The sequence below is a fragment of the Gopherus flavomarginatus genome, chromosome 4 (genome assembly GCF_025201925.1).
Source record: "Gopherus flavomarginatus isolate rGopFla2 chromosome 4, rGopFla2.mat.asm, whole genome shotgun sequence".
In the NCBI taxonomy this organism is placed as follows: Eukaryota; Metazoa; Chordata; order Testudines; family Testudinidae; genus Gopherus; species Gopherus flavomarginatus.
Window position 1 is genome coordinate 118,331,693 of NC_066620.1, and position 25,458 is coordinate 118,357,150.

A 25,458-nucleotide genomic window follows, 5' to 3' on the forward strand; every position below is an offset into this window, starting at 1 on the left:
TTCTGATTATTTTTCCCCTCTTTATTTTAGGATGTGCATTTTGTTAAAATAGTCAATGTTGTCCCCAGATATAACCTACCAATTTTGATGCCAATATGACATTTTTGTTGCTTGTTGAAGGAAGAGGCCCAACACTGGGCCTATAACTCATTTGCAAACTCAATTTAGAGCAGCTGCTCTCACTCCATAATTTCTTATCCTAAAACTGTGTAGAGTAAGAACAGCTGCTGTGTTTAATTTCAGAGGTGGCTGTATTTAGTGGTGGGTGAGCTCCTGCCCTTTGAGGTCTGAGGGGGGAGAAGGAGAAGAGGGTATAGAGAACTTCTGCCCTTCCCTATTCAAATTGCACAGCCAGATATTTCCCTGGGATTCCAGAAGAGATGTAGCAGCCATGGCAGTGCATACTGACTTATCAATTCACAAAACATTTTTATAATAATTAATGGGAACAAAATAACTTTACAGCTACATGCTTTTCATACAGATGATTCCCAAAGTACTTTACAGACTGGACCAAACTCTCTCTAGCTGGTGCTGTGAGGAGAAAGAGGGATGCTGCCAGTATATCCTCTGCTCTAGGGATCATGCTGGCCAGGACAGGTTTCTACTGAGGGGTGCCCTTAGTGTGGGGGCTGTGCTGAGAAATGGAGCAGCATAGGCTGTAGGTATGCACTATATCCAGCCAGCTAACTTTTATGATGCACTCAATAGCCCATGCTGATTCCTGTCCAGGCCAGCATGGTACCTAGAGAGGAGGCTATACCTGGCAACATCCATCTTCCTCCTCACAGTAGTGGCTAGAGAGGATTTGGTTCAGTCTATAAGTACTTTGGGAACCTTCTGGATGAAAGGCATATAACTGTAATGTTATATTATTCCTGTCAATTATTATATAAGTATATTATGAACCGATGAATTTGAATCAGATGAGTGGACAGTGATACCAGCTTGCTAGGTACAACTCACTTTCAAAAGTGATGGCTGTTATGGGTGTAATTTACCTTCCTCTTTATTCTCTTTTCCCTGCTTCCATATGCAATGCATAATACCATTTCTCAAATTCCTTTAGCTACAGTATCTACTGTGCCTGCCTTCTCCTCTGGGACTAAAGGAAAAATGTATTCTCCTTAACAAGTAATTTGCTCGCACATTATATTTTGTGGGATTCAGTATATTCTGACAGAAAACTGGGAACTTTTGCACCACTAGCATTTTCCATGAAATCATGCAGCATTAAGCCACAAGCATATTATTTCAATTTTAGAACAAATATTTAAAACCAGCATACTTCTTTGGTGGAGGGAAGTTCTTGCATTTAACAGCAGCAATCACTTCTTGTTGAGACATTTCCTTTCTCCCCCTCCCCCTTTTAATCTCAGTGGAGACTCTCACAAATAATTCTGGCTATTCATGGAAGAGTAAACTCAGTGATTACTGTATCAACCAAATGGACGTACACATTTTACAATGAATGCAGACCAAGCAGCTTATTTCCCTCAATATCCTCCAATACCATCCCAAGCAGTCTATCTGCCTCATCACAATCTGTACCTGTTTACATGAGCTGAAGAATTGACAGACCAACAGCTCTGAACAAAGTTCTCTCAGTACATGAAGTAATTGCAGGCATTAATCACAGAATAAACACTCGTGTCACTTTCCTCCCTGAAACTGGAAACAGGCTTGTACTGGCTGAGAGCAGAAATATCAGGAAAAAAATGGGATATTGTTAGGAATTAAGGGCCTAATCAAACTCCCACTGAAGTCTTTCAATTATTATTAAAAAGAGCTGGATCCATCCATAAGATTATACCAGCCAGGAACAAACTGAGGTTGTGGAGAACTCCTCCTTGTGTTTTCAAACTCAGACTCAGTGTGTCATGGACAAATTGAACTGAGGTGGCAAAGAATGTGATGACATGTTTTTCAACTGTTTAAATACCACTGCTAGGAGTATGGTAACAAGCAAAAGCAATTGGAAATTCTCACTGATGAGAAGAAATTTGATATAATTGACATTACTGAGTCACATGACTGGAAAGTTAAAATCACTGATTACAGCCAGTTTAGGAAGGTTAGAGTGGGTAAAAGAAGTGGCGTATGTGTGTTTATGTGGAGGGATGACACTGTACATTAAAGACACCATTACCTGTTTCAGAGTTATTGATAAATCAGAATAATGCTTATGGATCAATATTCCCAGTAACTAAACCAAGAAAGGATACTGGTGGGGGCTGTTATAGACCACTGAATCAAACCAGAGAATAGGATGAGTTGCTTCTTAAGAGCTTCTTTGTAAAGTGTTTAAAGAAACCTGTGCTGTTATGAGGGACTTCAGTTTGAGGGACATATTCCAGAGATCTCATGCAACCAGTAGTAGAACAATATTAGAGTTTCTAAAAATCACATTTGGTAATTTTCTAACACAACGGGTGTAGCACCCAGTGTGAGGTAATTCAGTTCTGGACCTCATTATGATACATGAAGATGAATTAACCATTGGCTTCAATTACATTAATTATGGGCAAACAGAGGACAGTCTCAAACAATCAAATATATATTCCTGGTGCTTCCAAAGGGCTAATTCCCCAAAGCTGATGAAAATTAATAGCAAAAATGATTGGGAATAAAAATGTAGACAGAAAAATGTGAATTAAAAGTGAGAGTTGTTTAAGAAGACTTCATTAGATGGCTAGAAAGCCACAATTCCCCACACAAGAAAATAACTAAAAGTCCATCCTTGTTCAGCAAGAAAGTGAAGGGGCAATTGGCTGAGGAAACCTGTGGTCTGCTGATGAGTAAAGATTGTATACTCCTTGGGGATGGGGTCATTGTTTTGTCCTGTGTTTGCAAAACATCTAGCACATTCCTGGTTCACAATAGAGATCCTAGGCACAACTGTAATATAAATAAATAAAAAACAATAATACATGTAATAAATCTTGACATAATGGAGAAATTTCAAAAAGCTGGAAGACTGCTAATATCCTGCCTGTATTCAAAAAGGATAAATGGGATGGAACAATTCTAGGCAAAATAATGGAAAAGCTGCTATAGTATTCAATCAATACAGAATTAACGGCTAGAAACATGGAAAACAGCTTATCAAACAAACCTGCTTTCATTTTTTGATGCGATGACAAGTTGGACCGATAAAGATAACTGTAGATGTAATATACTTTGACTTTTGTCAGGCTTTTGACTTGGTAATGCACAACATTCTGATTAAAAGATTAGCACTGTACAATACCAATAAAGCACACAATCAATGGATTAAGAACTGGCTAACTAATAGATCTCTAAAAGTAGTTGTCAATGTGGATTCATCATTGAATGGGGTTATGCAAGGATCAGTACCAGGCCCAATGCCATTCAATATTTTACCAATTACCTAGAGGTAAATACAAAATGACTGGTGACAAAGATTAGCAGAGTGGTAATAATGATAAGGACAGGGCAGTATAGAATGATCTGGATTTCATGGTAAACTGGGCCCACTCATACAAAACGTGTTTTGATACAGTCATATGCAAAGTTATGCATCTAGGAACCAAGAATGCACGCCGCACCTACAGCATGGGGGATTGTATTCTGTGATTCAGTGACTTTAAAAAGGATTTAGGTGTCATAGTGGACAAACAACTAAATATGAGCTCCCATTGTGATGTTGTGGCAAAAAGAGCTAATGCAAAGCCTAGAGGTATAAAGAGAAGACTACAGAGGTGATTTGACTTCTATATATGGCCATTGGTAAGACTGATACTAGAATACTGTCTGTAGTTCTGGTGTCCACATTTCAAAAAGGATGTTGAAAAATTGGAGAAAATGAAGAGAATAGATACAGTAATGACATGAGGGCTGGAGAGAAGAGTGAAAAAACACAATCTGTTTAGCCAGGGCCGGCTCTAGTTTTTTTGCTGCCCCAAGCAAAAAAAAAAAAAAAAAAAAAAAAAACCTCGGAGAGGGCAACTGCCGAAGCAAAAAAAAAAGCCTCCCAGAATGCCACCCCTGGATTTGTGCTGCCCCAAGCATGTGCTTTGTTTGCTGGTGCCTAGAGCTGGTCTGGTGTTTATGAGAAATAAAATGGAGAGGTGACTTGATTATGATGTATAGTACCTTAGGGAGAAAACAGCGGACACTAACGGGCTCCATACTTTAGCAAGAACTAATGGCTAGAAGTTAAAGCCAGAAAAAATCATGTTCGAAATAAGGCAGACATTTTTAAAAGTGAGAGTGATTAACCATTGGGACAAACTACTAAGGAAATGGTGGATTCTCCATCTCTGGCTATCTTCCCATCAAGCGTGGATGCCTTTCTGGGAGTATACTTTAGCCAATACAAGTTTTGGGCTCACTACAGGAGTAACTAGGTTCTATAGCCTTTGTTACAGAGGAGTCTGACTAGATCAGTGGTTTTCAACTTATGGGGTCCGCACACTATATCTAAAATTTACAAAGGGCTCTGCACCTCCATTGGAAATTTTTAGAGATCTGTAAATGAAAAAAGGTTGAAAACCATTGGACTAAATGATCTAGTGGGTCATAGACTCATAGACTTTAGGGTCAGAAGGGACCAATGTGATCATCTAGTCTGACCTCCTGCACAAAGCAGGCCACAGAACCCTACCCATCCACTTCTATAACAAACCCCTAACCTATGTCCGAGTTATTGAAGTCTTCAAATTGTGGTTTGAAGACCTCAAGCTGCAGAGAATCCACCAGCAAGTGACCCATGCCCCATGCTGCAGAGGAAGGCGAAAAACCTCCAGGGCCTCTGCCAATCTGCCCCGGAGGAAAATTCCTTCCCGACCCCAAATATGGCGATCAGCTAAACCCTGAGCATGTGGGCAAGACTCACCAGCCAGCACTCAGGAAAGAATTCTCTGCAGTAACTCAGATCCCATCCCATCCCACATCCCGTCACCGACCACTGGGCATACTTATCTGCTGGTAATCAAAGATCAATTGCCAAAATTAAGCTATCCCATCATATCTTCCCTTCCATAAACGTATCAAGCTTAGTCTTAAAGCCAGATATGTCTTTTGCCTCCACTACTCCCCTTGGAAGGCTGTTTCAGAACTTCACTCCTCTAATGGTTAGAAACCTTTGTCTAATTTCAAGTCTAAACTTCCTAGTGTCCAGTTTATACCCATTTGTTCTTGTGTCTACATTGGTACTAAACTTAAATAATTCCTCTCCCTCCCCAATATTAATCCCTCTGATATATTTATAAAGAACAAGCATATCCCCCCTCAGCCTTCTTTTGGCTAAACTAAACAAGCCAAGCTCTTTGAGTCTCCTTTCATATGACAAGTTTTCCATTCCTCGGATCATCCTAGTAGCCCGTCTCTGAACCTGTTCCAGTTTGAATTCATCCCTCTTAAACATGGGAGACCAGAACTGCACACAGTATTCCAGGTGAGGTCTCACCAGTGCCTTATATAACGGTACTAACACCTCCTTATCTTTGCTGGAAATACCTCGCCTGATGCATCCTAAAACCACATTAGCTTTTTTAACGGCCATATCACATTGGCGGCTCATAGTCATCCTATGATCAACCTATACTCCAAGGTCCTTCTCCTCCTCTGTTGCTTCCAATTGATGTGTCCCCAATGTATATCTAAAATTCTTATTATTAATCCCTAAGTGCATGACCTTGCACTTTTCACTATTAAATTTCATCCTATTACTATTACTCCAGTTTACAAGGTCATCCAGATCTTCCTGTATGATATCCCGGTCCTTCTCCGTGTTAGCAATACACCCCAGCTTTGTGTCATCCGCAAACTTTATTAGCACATTCCCGCTTTTTGTGCCAAGATCAGTAATAAAAAGGTTAAATAAGATTGGTCCCAAAACCGATCCTTGAGGAACTCCACTAGTAACCTCCTTCCAGCCTGACAGTTCACCCTTCAGTACGGCCCGTTGTAGTCTCCCCTTTAGCCAGTTCCTTATCCACCTTTCAATTTTCATATTGACCCCCATCTTTTCCAATTTGACTAATAATTCCCCATGTGGAACCATGTCAAATGCCTTACTGAAATCGAGGTAAATTAAGTCTACTGCATTTCCTTTGTCTAAATAATCTGTCACCTTCTCAAAGAAGGAGATCAGGTTGGTTTGCCACGATCTTCCTTTAGTAAAACCGTGTTGTAATTTGTCCCAATTACCATTGACCTCAATGTCCTTAACTACTTTCTCCTTCTGGCCTTAAAAGCTTGGGGGGAAAAGAATCTCTGGAAGCTTGAGAGAGGACTACATAAAAATGCTCTTTCTGCTATTATTTCCAGTGGGCACAGTTATCGCTCAGACAGGTTTCTGAGTCACAAATAATGCAAGCTAAGACAAGAATTAAATTCTTGAAATACCAGCACAGAAAATGTGTACTTATATTTTTTCTTTACAGAACTAAATTTAAAATTACTAGGGCCCTGAGTTTCTTTTCTCAGACATCATTTTGGAGACCCAGAGTTGCAGGGCAGCCTTCATCCCTATTTAAAACAAACTAAAGAACAGGAAAGCTAAATTCAAGTTGTTCTATGTGATGCTCTTGGAGTTACTGTTTAAAAATTAAAAATAAAATAGAAAACCACAAGTCCCTCTACAATGATGATGCGAAAGACACTGATATGTCCAAGTAGGTTGTTGAAGAGGCTAAGAAAACAAAACAAACCCAGGTTCTATTACAAATGGCTCTGTTCTAACTGCACAAGATTAAGGGATTTGCTGTATTTCAAAACCTAGCTCTGGTTCAAATAAGCGCTTATTTATATTTTTATATAAATAGTGTGGAAGTGTATGTTTGTGTAAATACAGGAAAAATAACATATCTGAGGTGATATCCCTAAACAACTTAATCTAGCATTGTATGACAGTATGTTTGGGGGGGGGTCATAGGTTCATCCCCCTGCCCTTCCAAGGAGATGCCTAACCCAGATTCACATAGACACCCAAGTATATGATTGCAGAAATATTAGGATTAGCCTATGATACTACTTCTGTATAATATTTGCAAATGTTGGACGATTTATTAGAATTAACCTAGCACCTTCATAGCATTCTGGCCTTTTTGCCATCTATTCTGATATTAAGCCAATACAGCTGATATTCAGGGCACCTGTTACTAACTAATTTATCCATTTATTTGTACTTACTTCACTTCCTACTTTATTTTTTCGTTTAATTTAACCCTAAGGTTGAACCAATTTTTTACATCATTCTTTTTGTTCCTTTCTCACTTCATTCTCTTCCTAGCATGATTTGGTCTCTTCTCTTTCTGCCAGGTTACCCTCCCTATGAGGGATACTGCTTTGTTTTTACAGGAGTGTGGTACATTATAGGCTGAAATCGCTTGTAAAATTAAGTAGTCGGTATGACATGCATGACAAAGCCCTGTTAAGGCTGGAAATTCAGAAATCTGGAGAGTTTCTTTAAATGATATAACACTAATTTGTATATTTGGTGAATATGTATCACCTTATTTACATAACTGACTAAGGCAAACTAGTGAGCAGAACTAATGCCTGACAAGTTTGCAGCATTGAATAAGCTGTAGGATTGCCATGCTCCTGCCAGACTCTGTCATCTCTTTGGACTGGCATCCAGCTAACTCTGACCCTGGTTACTACTTGTCCTGGACTTGGCAGGGAACTGTGACTGGGTTGGTGCCTCTGGGGATGGCTGGGAGATCTGTCCGCTTCCTGATGGGAATGCTCTGGTTGAGCTGATGGCCCCTAGCTGAGGGCTGAGTTCTGGATGTGGCTTGCCTCATGCTCCCTTGCTTTAATCAACTTTTGCTGGTCCTTGTTGCAAAGGCTGTCTAATCGCCAGTCTAAACCCCAGCGTGTATTCCACTTTATGCCTATCTGCCTATGGCCCCATTACAGCAGCCAATGATCACCAGGGTTTTGAGATACACTAACCCCCCTCCCTTCCATTAGACTCAACCCCTATATGCGTGTCTGGGAAGTACAGTAGCATAGGAGCTGTTACAACACCCTTACACCTGAGGTTTTATTTATGTGGGAGGAATCTTCCATGGACAAGTTAAGCTTTTTCAGGTTGCTTTACAATGAAACAGCCTTAACAAATCACAGAATCTGGCCTGCTATCTCTGCAGTTATGTGACATTGTCATTGAAAAAGTGCTTACTGGAGGTATCTTTTCCTTTGAAACTTCTACTTTTAAACTTGATGACATGCAGAAAGTGTCCTTGCAGTAATTATCACTTGTAGTGAGTTAGGAACAGGAGATTGAGGCTGAGATCCTTCTTTATTTGGACTCTCACTTTTCATCATTAACTCTTTTGGACGTATGGTAAAAAACCAACACCCTTCTGCCAAAGGACACTGGTGAAAATGTTTTTAAAAAGGAATGTCAGTAATAAAACAAATTCTGGAGATACAATGGAGGCAGTGCCACTTTTTATTTTAACACATACATTATGGATGTATCCCAAATGCTCATTTCTGGTTACTAATCATCCTCTGTACTGAAAAGACTACACAGCCAGTTATGGCCAGGAGGCTAGAGGCTTGCTGTTCTCCGTTATCAAAAGGATGCTGAAGGAAGCAGAGACAGTAAGTCCCTGAATCTCTGAGCACCATCCTCCATACTCATACCTTTAAAAAATAAAAGCAAAAGAGGGAGTTCAGACACTATCAATTGCGGAGAAAAACTTGGCTTACTGTGGAAATGTTCAGTATAAACTTCCATTTATCAACTCCAATCTAGCTTCTAGGTACACTGAATTGGCAATCTTTTGTGGATTATTTTAAAAAAGACTAGACAGTTTATCCAAATCCTGAGATTATTTCTATGTAACTGTTCTTCCAGCTTTTCCAAAGAGTAATTAGGCCTGAGCTCAGAAGACAGAAAAATATGGCCTTGGTCACAACTGTGTCCCAAGTTAGCAACCAAAGAAACATCATCAGATATAAGTAAATAGCAAGGGGATCTTAGAAATTAGTTATGCCATGCGCTGATTAAAGTAACAGTTAAATAAATGAAAACAGATAACTATGGGGAGAGCTGTCAGTGGCTGTGGGATGTGATAATGTTGTCTGAAAGACTTACGCTTTAGTCTGGGATCAGGAGAGTTATATAAATGTTAATGGACTAAATTCAGCAGAGGAGAAGCTATTGTGTGGGGAAGGCCTGTTCTGACACCTACCTGTGGCTTAATTATATTGTCATCTTTTTGGGTCAGCAGATACGCTTGAAACTTCCAACTGCAGCTTGGGATTCCATAATTTAAAAAAAAAAATACTATGAATGCAGAAGAAAAGAGAGAAGCTTACTACACGCTAATGAACTAAGGAAACAGCATGGTCTGCATGCTGATACAAAAAAAGCCTCCATGTCTAGATTCTTCTACTGATTTTCTTACGAACATGGTTTCTTTAAGATGCTATCAGACCCATTCTGGTATTGGGGCAATCCCTGTAGATTGTTTTCATAGTCAAGGAAAATTGTTCTTTGGGGAAGTGCCTGACCAGCAGCATCCAATAAAAAGCATGGACCAGAAAGGGGCATGATCTCAAAAAATGCTGTTGCACATGCACCTTTTGCATTTTGTGGATAGCCAGATTTGTAGTCTTTTCAATAAAGATGAGTAGTGACCAGAAATGGGGAAAACTTTGGACATTTCCAAAGAATCTGTGTTAAATATACATATGGGATTCTAATCGTGTTCTTAATGTGCTTCTGGAAGTTGCTCATAACCTTAGGTCCCAGATTTGGACCTTAGCGTCCAAAATATGGGGGTTAGCATGAAAACCTCCAAGCTTAGTTACCGCTTGGACCTGGTACCTGCTGCCACCACCCAAAAAATTAGAGTGTTTTGGGGCACTCTGGTCCCCCTGAAAAACCTTTCCTGGGGACCCCAAGACCCAAATCCCTTGAGTCTCACAACAAAGGGAAATAATCCTTTTTCCCTTCCCCCCTCCAGGTGCTCCTGGAGAGATACACAGACACCAGCTCTGTGAATCCAAACAGAGTGAATCTCCCTCTCTGTTCCCAATCCTGGAAACAAAAAGTACTTTCCTATTCCCCCAGAGGGAATGCAACATCAGGCTAGCAATCCAACACACAGATCTCCCCGATTCCTTCCTCCCACCAATTCCCTGGTGAGTACAGACTCAATTTCCCTGAAGTAAAGAAAACTCCAACAGGTCTTAAAAGAAAGCTTTATATAAAAAAGAAAGAAAAAATACAAATAGTCTCTCTGTATCAAGATGACACAATACAGGGCAATTTCTTAAAAGAATATTGAATAAACAGCCTTATTCAAAAAGAATACAAATCAAAGCACTCCAGCACTTATATTCATGCAAATACCAAAGAAAAGAAACCATAGAACTTACTATCTGATCTCTTTGTCCTTACACTTAGAAACAGAAGACTAGAAAGTAGAACTACTTCTCCAAAGCTCAGAGCAAGCAGGCAGGCAGACAAAGACTGAGACACTCAATTCCCTCCACCCAAAGTTGAAAAAATCCGGTTTCCTGATTGGTCCTCTGGTCAGGTGCTTCAGGTGAAAGAGACATTAACCCTTAGCTATCTGTTTATGACACGCCCCCCAAATTGCAGACAGTGGGGAAGCTCACTGGCGGCGATTTCCTTTTAGAACTTGAAAATAAACAGATTAATACAACACATACACCTTTACATATACTCCTAAGTATATAACTAACAGACTTTTACATTTTAAGAACACTTTTTAACTACTGAATTCTGGGAAACTCTCACGGGAGAGTGCATCAGCAACTTTATTAGAAGCTCCTGTGATGTGTTGAATTTCAAAATCAAAATCTTGGAGAGCTAAACTCCAACGAAGAAGTTTCTTGTTGTTCCCCTTGGCAGTATGAAGCCACTTTAGTGCAGCATGGTCAGTTTGTAGTTGGAACCGCCGTCCCCAAACATATGGGCGTAGCTTTTCCAGGGCGTACACAATGGCATAGCATTCCTTTTCACTGACTGACCAGTGACTTTCCCTCTCAGACAGTTTCTTGCTGAGAAACACGACAGGATGGAAGTTGTGATCTGTTGCTTCCTGCATGAGCACTGCTCCTATACCACGCTCAGATGCATCCGTGGTTACTAGGAATGGCTTGTCAAAATCCGGGGCCCTGAGCACAGGGTCAGACATGAGCGTTGCCTTAAGTTGGGTAAAGGCCTTTTGACACTCATCAGTCCACTTAACTGCATTTGGCTGGGTCTTTTTGGTCAGGTCGGTCAGTGGGGCAGCGATTTGGCTGTAGTGGGGTACAAATCGCCTGTAGTATCCGGCCAAGCCTAAGAAGGATTGGACCTGCTTCTTGGACCGTGGGACAGGCCACTTTTGGATAGCATCCACCTTGGCCTGTAGGGGGTTTATGGTTCCTCGACCCACCTGGTGCCCCAGGTAAGTCACTCTGTTTTGGCCTATTTGACACTTTTTGGCCTTAACAGTTAGTCCTGCCTGCCTGATGCGCTCAAAGACCTTTTCCAGGTGTAGTAGGTGTTCGGGCCAGGAGTCTGAAAAAATGGCCACATCATCGAGGTAGGCAACTGCAAATTCTCCCAGTCCAGCTAGTAGACCATCTACCAGCCTCTGGAAGGTGGCGGGTGCATTTCGAAGGCCGAAAGGAAGGACATTGAATTCATACACCCCCGCATGGGTGACGAATGCTGACCTCTCCTTGGCAGGTTCATCTAGCGGTACTTGCCAGTACCCCTTGGTTAAGTCTATTGTAGAGATGAACTGGGCACGTCCCAACTTTTCCAATAGCTCATCGGTACGTGGCATTGGATAGTTGTCCGGACGAGTTACAGCATTGAGCTTACGGTAGTCCACGCAAAAGCGTATTTCCCCATCTGGTTTGGGTACCAGAACCACTGGAGATGCCCATGCACTGGTAGATGAGCGGATTATACCCATCTGTAGCATGTTCTGGATCTCCCGTTCTATAGCAGCTTGGGCATGAGGAGACACTCGGTAGGGTGGGGTTCTGATTGGGTGAGCATTACCTGTATCAATGGAGTGGTATGCCCGTTCAGTCCGTCCTGGGGTGGCTGAGAACAGTGGGGCGAAGCTAGTGCACAGCTCCTTGATTTGTTGCCGCTGCAGACGTTCCAGGGTGGTTGAGAGGTTGACCTCTTCCACGCCACTGTCTTTTTTCCCGTCGTAGTAGACGCCGTCAGGCCACTCAGCATCCTCTCCCTGGACTGTAAACTGACAAACCTGTAAGTCTCTGGAATAGAAAGGCTTGAGAGAATTAACATGGTACACTTTAGGCTTTAGTGAGGAATTGGGAAATGCTATGAGGTAGTTTACAGCTCCCAGGCGCTCTTGGACCGTGAAGGGCCCTTCCCATGACGCTTCCATCTTATGGGCCTGTTGCGCCTTCAAGACCATAACCTGGTCTCCTACCTTGAAGGACCGATCTCTGGCATGTCTGTCATACCAGGCCTTTTGCTCTTGTTGAGCATTCTTTAGGTTCTCTTTAGCAAGGGCTAAAGAGTGTTGGAGGGTGCTTTGTAGGTTGCTTACAAAGTCCAGAATGTTAGTTCCTGGAGAAGGCATAAACCCCTCCCATTGCTGCTTCACCAACTGTAATGGCCCCTTAACCTCGTGACCATACACAAGTTCAAATGGTGAAAACCCTAAACTGGGATGTGGTACAGCCCTGTAGGCAAACAGCAACTGCTGCAACACCAGGTCCCAATTATTGGAGAATTCGTTGATGAATTTTCGTATCATGGCCCCCAAAGTTTCATTGAACCTTTCCACCAGGCCATTGGTTTGATGGTGGTATGGGGTGGCAACCAAGTGATTCACCCCATGAGTTTCCCACAGTTTTTCCATGGTCCCTGCCAGGAAATTAGACCCTGAATCTGTAAGGATGTCAGAGGGCCAACCTACCCTGGCAAAGATGTCTGTTAGGGCCAGGCACACAGTGTTAGCCCTGGTGTTGCCTAGAGCTACTGCTTCTGGCCATCGGGTAGCAAAGTCCACTAAAGTCAGTACGTACTGCTTTCCTCTGGGTGTCTTTTTTGGGAAAGGACCCAGAATATCCACAGCTACTCGCTGAAATGGGACCTCAATTATGGGGAGTGGCTGGAGAGGGGCCTTGACCTGGTCTTGAGGCTTTCCCACTCTTTGGCATACCTCACAAGACCGGACATACTTGGCAACGTCCTTGCCCATCCCCTCCCAGTGGAAGGACTTCCCCAACCGGTCCTTGGTTCTGTTCACCCCAGCATGGCCACTGGGATGATCATGGGCTAAGCTTAAGAGCTTCCCCCGGTACTTAGTTGGAACCACCAACTGTTTTTGCGGCTGCCATTCTTCCCGGTGTCCACCAGAAAGAATTTCCTTGTATAAAAGTCCTTGGTCTATAACAAACCGGGATCGATTAGAAGAGCTGAGAGGCGGTGGGGTGCTCCGTGCCGCCGCCCAAGCTTTCTGAAGGCTGTCATCCGCTTCCTGCTCAGTCTGGAACTGTTCCCTTGAGGCTGGGGTCACCAGTTCTTCCTCAGACTGTGGACTTGGGCTTGGTCCCTCTGGAAGCGATGTAGGTGATGGGGTTGTGTCCGTTGCTGGTGAACCGCTCTCCGCTGGTGCACCTGAGGGTATTTCAGGCTCTGGCTGAGCCTTTTGGGTATGGCTGTCTGTTGCTTCTGCCAGTTTTGGCTCGCTGGCGCCCTCTGGCGTTGAGTTTGAAGATGTAGTTGCACTTGCTGGTGCTGGTTGCTGTTCCAGTTCCGGGCCTGGGACTGGAGATGCTGTGGCTGTTTCAGTGGTAGGCATGGAATCCGGGTCCACTACCTCTGTCTGGGTCTCTGGTAACACAGACGGGGCCTCTGTGGACGGTTCAGGAACAGGAATGGGTCTGGAAGCTTGCCTGGTTTGGCTACGTGTAACCATTCCCACTCTTTTGGCCCGCCTCACCTGGTTGGCCAAGTCTTCCCCCAGTAGCATGGGGATAGGATAATTGTCATAGACTGCAAAAGTCCACATTCCTGACCAGCCTTTGTACTGGACAGGCAGTTGAGCTGTAGGCAAGTCTACAGCTTGTGACATGAAGGGGTAAATTGTAACTTTGGCCTTTGGGTTGATGAATTTGGGGTCAACGAAGGATTGGTGGATAGCTGACACTTGTGCCCCCGTGTCTCTCCACGCAGTAACCTTCTTTCCGCCCACTCTCAAATTTTCCCTTCGCTCTAAGGGTATTTGAGAGGCATCCGGGCCTGGGGATCTTTGGTGTGATGGTGGTGTAATGAATTGCACTCGCATGGTGTTCTTGGGACACTTGGCCTTGATATGTCCCAGTTCATTACACTTAAAGCATCTTCCATCTGATGGGTCACTGGGCCGAGGTGAGTTACTGGAGACTGGTGAGGTTGAAGGGTAGGGTATCTGTGGCTTTACTTGGGTGGTATGTGGGGTCTTTGGCTGTCCTCGGTTGTAGGGTTTATGGTCTGTGTGCCCCCTGTGGTAATCGTTCCCCTTGACAGTAGCTTTCTTGCTTTCTGCCAGTTCCATCCATTTGGCTCCAATCTCCCCCGCCTCAGCGATATTCTTGGGGTTTCCATCTTGTATGTACCGTGTGATGTCTTCAGGAACACCATCCAAGAACTGCTCCATTTGTATGAGGAGGTTCAGTTCTTCCAAGGTTTGAATGTTGTTTCCTGTTAGCCAGGCCTCATAGTTTTTTGCAATGTAGTAGGCGTGTTTGGGAAATGACTCCTCTGGTTTCCACTTTTGGTTTCTGAAACGCCGACGGGCATGATCTGGGGTTATCCCCATCCTGTATCTGGCCTTGGTTAGAAAAAGTTTATAGTCATTCATTTGGTGCTTAGGCATTTCAGCTGCCACCTCTGCTAAAGGTCCACTGAGCTGTGACCTCAATTCTACCATGTACTGGTCTTCGGGAATGCTGTACCCAAGACAGGCTCTTTCAAAATTTTCCAAGAAGGCCTCGGTGTCATCACCTGCCTTGTAGGTGGGAAATTTCCTGGGCTGTGGAGCAATATGTGGCGCCGGGTTGTTAGGGTTGGCTGGAGTCTGTTGCTTAGCCTTTTCTAATTCCATGGCCTGTTGGTGGGCTTCCCTCTGGAGTTCTATCTGTCTTCTGTGGGCTGCCTCTTCTTCTGCTTGCTTCCTTCTGTGGGCCACCTCTTCTTCTTCTAGTTTTCTTTTGTGTGCTGCCTCTTTGGCTGCCTCTTTGATCTGTTCTTCTCTTTCTTTCATCTCCATCTGTCGCCTGTGTTCAGCTTCTTTGATTTGTTCTTCGGCCGCAATTTTTGCCTTAGAAGTCATGATTCCTGTTTTCTTGTGTTGGGGTGCCCTCCGGTGTTTATCTTCTGAACTGCAGGTTCTCTGTTGCCTCCTGAAGTCTGCCTAGCAACAGTGCTTTTTTCCTTTTCTCTCTCTAGCTAATCTTCAATGTCAAGTAAACCTGAAAAACCACTTTATTTGCATTCATATAGTGCTGGTATGACTCTCAATGGGAGTGCTATTGTGTGACAAAAGACTGTTAATAGTCCTTAACGACTTCTGCTTAACATGCAAGCCACAAACTGCCAGAGAGAGCAGAAAAAAAAAATTTCTCTCTGGTTCCCTTTTAAAACCAACTGCTTCTCTCTGCTAAAAAGCCCTTAGCAGAGAAAAGAAAAATACAATATTTCTACTGGCTTCTGGATTCTGTCTATCTCCCACCGCTGCCACTCATGTAATAACCTTAGGTCCCAGATTTGGACCTTAGCGTCCAAAATATGGGGGTTAGCATGAAAACCTCCAAGCTTAGTTACCGCTTGGACCTGGTACCTGCTGCCACCACCCAAAAAATTAGAGTGTTTTGGGGCACTCTGGTCCCCCTGAAAAACCTTTCCTGGGGACCCCAAGACCCAAATCCCTTGAGTCTCACAACAAAGGGAAATAATCCTTTTTCCCTTCCCCCCTCCAGGTGCTCCTGGAGAGATACACAGACACCAGCTCTGTGAATCCAAACAGAGTGAATCTCCCTCTCTGTTCCCAATCCTGGAAACAAAAAGTACTTTCCTATTCCCCCAGAGGGAATGCAACATCAGGCTAGCAATCCAACACACAGATCTCCCCGATTCCTTCCTCCCACCAATTCCCTGGTGAGTACAGACTCAATTTCCCTGAAGTAAAGAAAAACTCCAACAGGTCTTAAAAGAAAGCTTTATATAAAAAAGAAAGAAAAAATACAAATAGTCTCTCTGTATCAAGATGACACAATACAGGGCAATTTCTTAAAAGAATATTGAATAAACAGCCTTATTCAAAAAGAATACAAATCAAAGCACTCCAGCACTTATATTCATGCAAATACCAAAGAAAAGAAACCATAGAACTTACTATCTGATCTCTTTGTCCTTACACTTAGAAACAGAAGACTAGAAAGTAGAACTACTTCTCCAAAGCTCAGAGCAAGCAGGCAGGCAGACAAAGACTGAGACACTCAATTCCCTCCACCCAAAGTTGAAAAAATCCGGTTTCCTGATTGGTCCTCTGGTCAGGTGCTTCAGGTGAAAGAGACATTAACCCTTAGCTATCTGTTTATGACACTCAGGTACTATGGTAATGAGGACTGTATAAGAACCTAAATAGAACTGAATTAAGACACTGACTGCAGTCACTGTCTGGCTTTGGAAAGTCCTGGTGACTGTGAAGAGTGGGATGAACAGGTGATCAAACATTACAATACCTCAATAAAATGGCTTTCCCAAAGACTTAAAAACACTCCCCCACCCAACCCCAAGTAAAGTGCAATCAACAGTTTGAGCAATAATAAGAGATGTAATGCATACACAGTTAAATACATCCTTAATTGTACCCATGTTTTAAGAGTAATCCTGCAGTCTTAATTCAACTGTATTTTAGAGGTATCTGTACCTACAGTAAAGTCAAGTAAAATAAATACCACTGGTCTAATGATCTAACTTGCTTAGTAACTTAGTGTAAAGATGCCATTGTAATTTGTTGGCTGCCCATCTTTCTCCTTTATTGACTGTCCCCTGTAGCCATTGACTTACAATGTATGTTAGTTTATGGCTGGGAGACAAGAAGGAGATAGCTTTCTATTACATTCAATAGTTTACCGTTAGTTTCTCTTCTCCCCTACCCCTGAACCTGTTATCTAGATCTGTACTTACCTTCTCTTTTCTACCTTTTCCCCTTACAAATAACATACAAGTTGTGCTTATCCCACCTAAACCTCATGATGGACCTAATTCTGAGATCTTTAAAATTCCCACTGAAATCCACAGGAGCTGGCCTGAGTAAGGACTAAGGCCCTGATCTTCAAAAGATATTTAGATGCTTAACTCCCATTGATTCCAAAGGGAGTTGGCTCCTAAACACCTTTGAGACTCTGGGTGCAAAGGCCCAATTACACTACCCTTACTCATTTTGAGTAATAGCTTACTCTCAATGTAATCACTGAGTAAACTACCACACAAACTGAATAAGAGTGACAGAATTAGGCCCTATGTAAATAACGAGGCACATATCCTGCCACTTTTACTCATGCTGAGCACAAATGAAGACCCTGATCATATAAACATTTATATGTATGATTAATTGTACACAAAGAGACTACACATGTGAGTAACGTTAAGAATATATTTAAGCATTTGCAAACCAAGAGATTTAATCTGATTACTTTGCATATAGCCTCATTGATGGCACATGACTCTTAGCAAGGATCTCATGATTTGGGCCACCGGGCCTGGTTAAATGTGTTAATACTTACATTTTACTCTTACCTATAATGCTGTAAGACATAATATAAAATAATGTAATGAATTTAGCTTTATTTTGCTTCCCTTCTATTTTATTTTAATTACCAAGAACACAAAACACTGATGAGAGTGTGACAAATGTACATTGTATATCTTCAACTTTGCCACCTGGGAAAAAAGAGAAATGTCAGGGATACCTTTTAGCTTAAATTGAATCTTTTGTATGCATGCCTATTGGGTTCAAGAATTTGATAGTTTTGTATGGATCTGAATTAAAAAGCAATAAAAACACATTTGAAAAAGACAATGAACATGGTGTTTCATGAAACTGAAGTGTGGGACTGTGCATTGGATAAAACGAATATAATCCAATTCCTCTGAGAAAATTTTCAAAGAAAAGTATGTGTATTCCTGCCATACATTTTTAGACGTATTAATAAGGCCAAGATTTCTAGCCACTCAGCTACAAGAGTGTTCACGTCAGGAATGAATACAACAGCAAAGAACCCATAAGGTTTCAGCCTGCTGCAGAAGTAACCCATTCAAACACTAATGGCATTTTATTTCTAGATGACTGTTAACTATGACCCCGTATAATCTTTAAACCAAAGCCACGTGTCATTATTGGATTTGCCTAAGATACTATTTTAATATTTGGATGAAACTTATACAGCAGCTGCTACAGCTGTTCGATTTTATTACTGAACCTGCTCCATTAATATGCATGTTGACTGAATAACTGCCGATGAACCTTTTAAAATATGCTCCTAATCACATCAGCATTAAATATTAAACAGGAACTCGTCTCTACCATTTGCTTGCATTCTCTCTTTCTTAGCTTATCTGTACATGTGTGTTTGGGCGAGCAGTTATTTCTGCTGATAACTTCATTCATCCTAAATAAACACTTTTTTTGCTATTGTTATTTATTTAGAAGTCTCCCACCATGGAAAAGGTGATGCTCAACAGATGCAGGTTTGAAAGTGTTGCTTCTGGTAAACATTTTGCCTCAAGGCTTTTTGTCCTATCTTTTCTTTCTTTCTCTCTCCAGGGAATTTTTGTTCTAGGATTGCCATATGCTCTTCTCCACAGTGGATACAGTGGGCTGTTTCTTATTATCCTGGCTGCAGTGTTCTGCTGCTATACTGGCAAAATTCTAATCGCTTGCTTGTACGAAGAAAATGAAGATGGGCACATCATAAGAATGAGAGACACCTATGAAGACATTGCTAATGCTTGCTGTAAAAAGCGATTTCCCAAACTAGGTGGCATAGTTGTCAATGTAATCCAGGTGATGGAACTGATCATGACGTGCATTTTGTATCTGGTTGTTAGTGGGAACTTGCTGTCACATAGTTTTCCATATTTACGAGTGACGGAGAAAACTTGGTCTGTAATTGCATTTGTAACGTTGCTGCCTTGTGTGTTTATCAAAACTCTAAGCATTGTTTCCAAACTCAGCCTGCTTTGCTCCTTAGTCCATTTCATTATCATCTTCATAGTGATGAGTTACTGTCTGACACAAATACATCAGTGGTCTTGGACAAGATTTAGACTCTCTATTGAGTTTGAGGATTTCCTGGTCTCAGTGGGGGTGATCATTTTCAGTTACACTTCACAAATATTTCTTCCTACTCTTGAAGGGAACATGAAAAACCCAAAAGAATTTAGCTGTATGTTGAACTGGACTCACTTTTTTGCTTGTCTCTTCAAGACAGCCTTTGCACTGACTGCATTACTGACCTGGGGCGAAGAGACAAAGGAAGTCATTACTGACAACCTGCCATCATCCCTGAAAACCCTGGTGAATTTGTGCTTCTTAGCCAAGGCTCTTCTGTCTTACCCATTGCCCTTTTTTGCAGTCACAGAAATACTGCATACTTGCATATCTAGCAGTAATCATTCTGATTACAGAGCCCCTCTGTTTATTGTAGTTTTAAGAGGCTTGGCCCTCTTGTTCACTCTGCTGATGGCCCTGTTCATACCACATTTTGCTCTGCTAATGGGTTTAACAGGCAGTGTAACAGGTGCTGCTATGACTTTTCTTCTTCCTTCTCTTTTCCACTTAAAACTTAAATGGGGAAAGTTAGTGTTCTTGGAGAAATGTGCAGCCATTTCTCTTTTTATTGTGGGTTTCCTTTGCAGCTTAGCGGGTATAGCCTGCTCAATAAAAGGGCTGATTGAAGCACTTGGAAGAATGTAGAAAGGCCATCTTGAAAATCTGATAATATACTCTTGAGTATTACCACTGCGAATGCAATTCCAAAATTAATATATCATACAGCAGAGACTTTCAAGTTTGTTTTAATATAAGAACTATTACTTGTTTTTAAAATGAGTAAAGAAAGAAAAACAACTTGGTTTACAATTGAAATATTTTGTCATTGAATTGAAATGGGAGTTTCATTTGCTCTCACGTTCAACATTAACAGCGCTATAACAAGAAAAACAGAAGCACTTTTAATAGACCATTCCCACTTTTAATTCATAGTTATTTATGTGTATATCTGTTCTAGCTAATCAGTGCAGTTTTCCTGGAAGTCAGTTTCTAAGATTCCTTCCCCTGCAATGCAATTATCCTATTGGTTGGATTACAAGATGTCTTACTGTTAGAATGAAGAAGTTAATCTGCAGTTCACTTTCTATATTAGGCAGAAAATTTCTTTGATCTTTTTATTTTATCTGACTAAATTAAAAGCTGAAATGAAGTAAATCAAGTTCAACAAACAGACACATAGTTAATATCCTGTATAACTTGCCGTCATCTTTAATTTTAAAAGATATTAGCTTAATAAAGAGATCAGCATTGCAATGTATTTCACTTTAGTGAAAAGTCATCATGATAGGAAGCAATCTAGTCAGGGCACTTTAATGAATACATCTCTTATTATACTAAAGCTATGCTAAGTTAGGAATTAAAGTAATTATTTGAAAGAAGAAAATTAAAATGTTCAGTATGAACAGCTTCATGCAACCCTTTACTGAGTCATATGAAGGAGAATCTGATTCAACCATATGTTGGCATGCACAAAGTGGAAACCTCAACAATAACTGTTTAACTGCAATATTTTTCTTTATAATATCTTATCAGCAATGCTACTGGCCCGCAGGAACGACAGTGGCTTCTCAAGGCTAACCTGTTCAATGATAAATGGTCCACAATTAAACTTAAGCGATCAACACTATTGATAAGACCAAGTATATCAGTCTGTTCCTTTGTATTCTTTCTGGTAACTAATGGAATAACATACACTTGTCAAGTTTTGAGCATTAAATATAGGACGCTAATGAATTATGAAAACAAAATTGCTATATAACAAAACCCCCAGCACAAACAAGAAAGCAACTAGAGTCTTCTAGCATTTGTGTACTCTTAAAAACTATGGGTCAAATTCTGCTCTCATTTGCTCCACATTTACACCAATTTAATTCCATCGACTTCAGTTGAGTTATTCTGTATTGATGGAGGTGTAAACAGGAGAATATTTGTCCCTATCTACTTTTTAAAAGTATAGTCTTTTCATTTTTGTGTAGAATGGCAAAAAAAAAAAGTGCTGCTCACTGAAGTAGTTGAAAGGTTATTATTACCCCCAATGACATAGACAAAAGGATATTATCCCTTGGATGATGCCAATGAAAGGGTATCATTACTTTTTTATGTGGAGAACATTCTCAAATAAGTAAACATGCAAGAACGGTATTAGTTATATTTTATCCTTTATGTGTCTGAGGACATAAGAAGATAGTTTGAAGTGTTGCATAAGAATTCTTGAGCTTAGTTTATTCAACAAATCTCCAAACCAAATTGCACAGGCTTTTTTTTTCTATCCCATTTTATTTTATTGCTTTCTGTCTTTTATTCTTCAGAGATTTCTTAGAGTTGCCTCAGTGAATGTACCACTCGGAAGTCTTCACATGAATTTGAATATTTTAACTGGTTGGAAAGTAGTAAGAATTTTTTTTAAAAAAATTACAAAACAAAACCCTCAGTTTTTCTCAAAAGGTTTTGCAAACACTTTGAAATGTTTTTAGTTTTTGGACAAAATGCCCCCCAAAATGATTTTGGTTTGTTTTTTTCTAAACTGAAAATGGAAATATTATGGTTTTCAGTTTTTTTTGTTTTTCAGTTGCTGTTTGTGTCCCCTCCCTCACTCCTATGTTGCCACTGAAAATGTGTGGGGAAAAAAGGAGAAAAAAAACCACCCTGAAAAACCAATACACAAAAACTTTTCAATTTCAAAAAGAAAAAGTTATATTGGTACTTACAGGGTCTATCACCATACAGCTATTTGGGACATTTAAGGGATATGGATACGCTATATGTCTGTGAAATGACTAGCACACAGTCGGGCACTGAATAAATACTAATAACTAAAATCACTGCAGCTAGAAAAAACAGACAGACAGACAGACTTACTTGGTGTTCCAATCCACTACCCTGCTAGTCTTTTATTAAAACTTGTTTTAAGAGCCAACGATCAGCATTAACTGGAACATCCATCAGAGTAAGTGATGAGAATCAAATTGCAAATAAATATAGTCTTGAAAGGATATATCTACCAACTGTTTTCCTCCTTTACTAACTGCACCTAGCAGCATCTGTCCGGTAGCAAGATTCCAAGTTCCCCCTTCAGTGATGATATCATTAGTACCAGCTAAAACAATCTCTCCCTGTTAATTTTGAGATGGTTGTGGCATCATCAGCGGGTTTAAGGGAAACAGAGCCCTGAACTCAGCACTTGGCACATATACATCCTAGTTGGGGAAGATACTTAAGCACACTCAAGCCGCTGGGACTACTCACATGCTTAAAGTTAGGCATGTGTTTAAGTACCTCCCAGAACTGGAGCTATAAATAGGAACAGCTTCCAAACATTTTCTTTGACTCTGTAAGTGTATTTTAATGTTTAAATTTACACGTAGGGTGAAAGCCAGGACTCACTGAAGTCAATGGGAGGTTTGTCATTGACTTCAGTGGAACCAGGATCACACCTACAATTTGTTAATGATATTCTGTAACAAAAACTTTGCAGTCCATTTTAAATCACTTCACTTCCTAACTGGGAATTGTTTCTCCACCACTATATTTCTTTCTCCTCTTTCAGCAATGAGAAATGTGTTCCCTGCTGCTGCTAGTGATAACAGAACATCAGCAATAGATCAGGAAAGGGTATTAAAAGGCCAGTGTTGAGGCCAGAACCACTTTATTATCTGTTCACCCCTGATTATAATGCATTTTGCTTTTCATTCTCTGAAGTGAATTCTGAATCACACATACAAAATTCATTCTACACTAATCAGTTACTCTGAAAAAGTGCAACAAAAAAAAGCATGTGGAGTAGAAGGAAATAAGGTATGTTGTCTGGGCTTTAAAGACTAGTCTGCTACTAAATCAAATTTCAATATTCAGTACTCCCATTCATGAACTATAAAACTTTAAAAACTGGTGACTGATTGCTGAAAATCATTTACCCTGTTCTTCTGCATTATCATTAATAACTGGATGATCTATCACCGCTAGAAAATGTTTAATCTTCCAAATTTCAGTTGAAAAGGAAATGAAGCTCAAAAAAGTATTCTGATGGTATTTTAAGATTTACAGTCCTAAGAGCTCACATGGGAAATAAAACGTTAGGAAATTTACTGTGTTCTGTAGTAGTTTGTCATGTATTTGAAAATACACCATTTGAAAACTTTTAAGTATTGTTGTCCACTGTTTAGCTATCTGTAGCTACTTGTGAGCTATCCATCTAGGGTATGTATATAGCCCACATTGCTGTAGTGCCTGATCACCTCACAGTCTTTTGAGAGAATCATAAAAATAATGTATTTATCCTCACAATACCTCTGTGAACTAGGGATTATTATCCCCATTTTACAGATGAGGGTGCAAAACACAGAAAGATTCCATGACTTTGTAAAGGTCACACAATACTCTGTGGTGGAGCAAGAAATTCAACATCCCAGGTTCCATGGGTTTCTAATGCACTAACCAACAGACTATCCTTTCTTCCAGTGGTGGGGTTCTAATATAAGAGGCAGCTCCCCTTCCTTCCTCCTTCTCCTCTGCCAATTTATGTCCCCCTGAGATTACGGTATATAATATGGTGAACTATATAGGAGGTTGGTCCACACCATTTATGCTAATGTTGCTCTTCCTACTCAATCTTTTCTTTTCTTGAAGAAATGAATACAAGAGGATGGGGGAGGAAGGATATTTTAAAGGGAAATAGGGAAGGGAGGGGAAGAGGAAAAGAAGAGCAGAAAGAAAGATGGAGAGGAAATAGAAGCTAGAAGAAATAAAGGAAAAAAGGAGATGGATAAGAACCCAGAGACAGGGAAATGGTAGAATAAAGATGATGAATGGGAAAAGAGGAGGAACGAAGAAGTGAAAGGAAGGGAGGACAGACAGCGGGAACAATGAGGGAAACAGAAGGGCAGAAAGGGGAAAGGAAGGGAAGAGAAAAGTGACAAAAGAAGATGAGAGAGAAGACGGGGAGCTGCCTTCAGTGTTGGAATCCCACCACCCTAAGAAATTGATCACAGTTACCTGCTAGTAGTAATTCAAGCTTTGCTGCCTGGTGCGAGCTATTTCCTGTATGGGTTCAGTTCTCCATTTGTTCAGTCCCCCAAAGCACTCACGAGCTTGGAACTTTTAAAATAAAATCTTTGCTAGCTCTTTGAGTTGATCTCTATGTTTAATGCTCTCTGTTTTCCAAAGGCTTTTGACAAACTGCTAAATAAAAATGTTCTAAAAATCTATATTTCTCTTCAGTCTATTATATATCCCTTCCTCTGAGTGCTCTTCCCTCTCCTCCCCACCTTTATAAGTTCACGAATACCCACTGGGCCCAATTCATTGTTTTCCTGATGCACCACCATAAAGGACCATAAAGCAGGAATAAAGCCCCTTGCAGTGAGGTCACTGGTGCAGGGAACCTCTCTTAGCTGGGTGCAGAGTCAGCACTGCACCCCCCCTAAAATCCCTGGACTTAGAGAGTGTTCTGGCCAGGCCAGGTGCATGTTGGATGTCAATGTGGTGATCCTATTTCTCAGATGCCACAACATCTGTAAGGGCCATGGAAGCCAGGGAACAAATTAGAGCAGCCCCTAGGGTTGTCCTAACATGAACCAAGTATTGAACTAGTCTCTAGAAGCCTCAGAATCAAGGCTGCAAAAAGCTGTGGGGGCAGGGACTAATTCCCTGCATAAAGCAGATAATATACACACAGGAGTCCAATTATATAAAGTGGTGCATTAATTCAAATGTACCTAGAGATGGGCACATAAGAATGTTCCTCAGAAACTGGTGTAAGCTTCAATGTGAAGTGGAGTTTACTGTGCACAGCCCTACCATAAGTTACAGAGAGGTGTCTAGGTCAAAGGTACCAAGCACGCAGCTCCCAGGCTGAATCCAGACTAGCTGATATATATTCATATGGCCCATATGACAGGCTCAGATGTTGCAAAATATGATTTTTTTAAAAAAGCAAGTTTCTAGTCCTCATGGTTGCAAAGTTATCCTTTCAGACATAAAGTTGCCTTCCTAAATCTGCAAACAGCCTGAAACAATGGCCCCGGGAGGTGTGAACTTCCTCATTCCTCAGTCACACTGAGAAATTCACTCTAAAGCATAAGGGTGACAACTCAAACGATCAGAGATGAATAGTTTATGAGGTGACCAAATGGAATGAGAAATGGGG

At 41.1% G+C, this 25,458-nt stretch overlaps 1 protein-coding gene across 1 annotated transcript in view; it reads left to right on the top strand.

Annotated features, from left to right (window-relative positions):
• LOC127049214 (vesicular inhibitory amino acid transporter-like) overlaps positions 1–19,985 on the top strand; it is a 41,041-nt gene extending 21,056 nt beyond the window's left edge. The window contains exon 2 of the mRNA XM_050949788.1: positions 18,807–19,985. Within this exon, the coding sequence (XP_050805745.1) occupies positions 18,807–19,958 (1,152 nt within the window). The 3' untranslated portion in view covers positions 19,959–19,985. The remainder of the gene's footprint in view (positions 1–18,806) is intronic.
• The last annotated feature ends 5,473 nt before the right edge of the window (positions 19,986–25,458 follow it).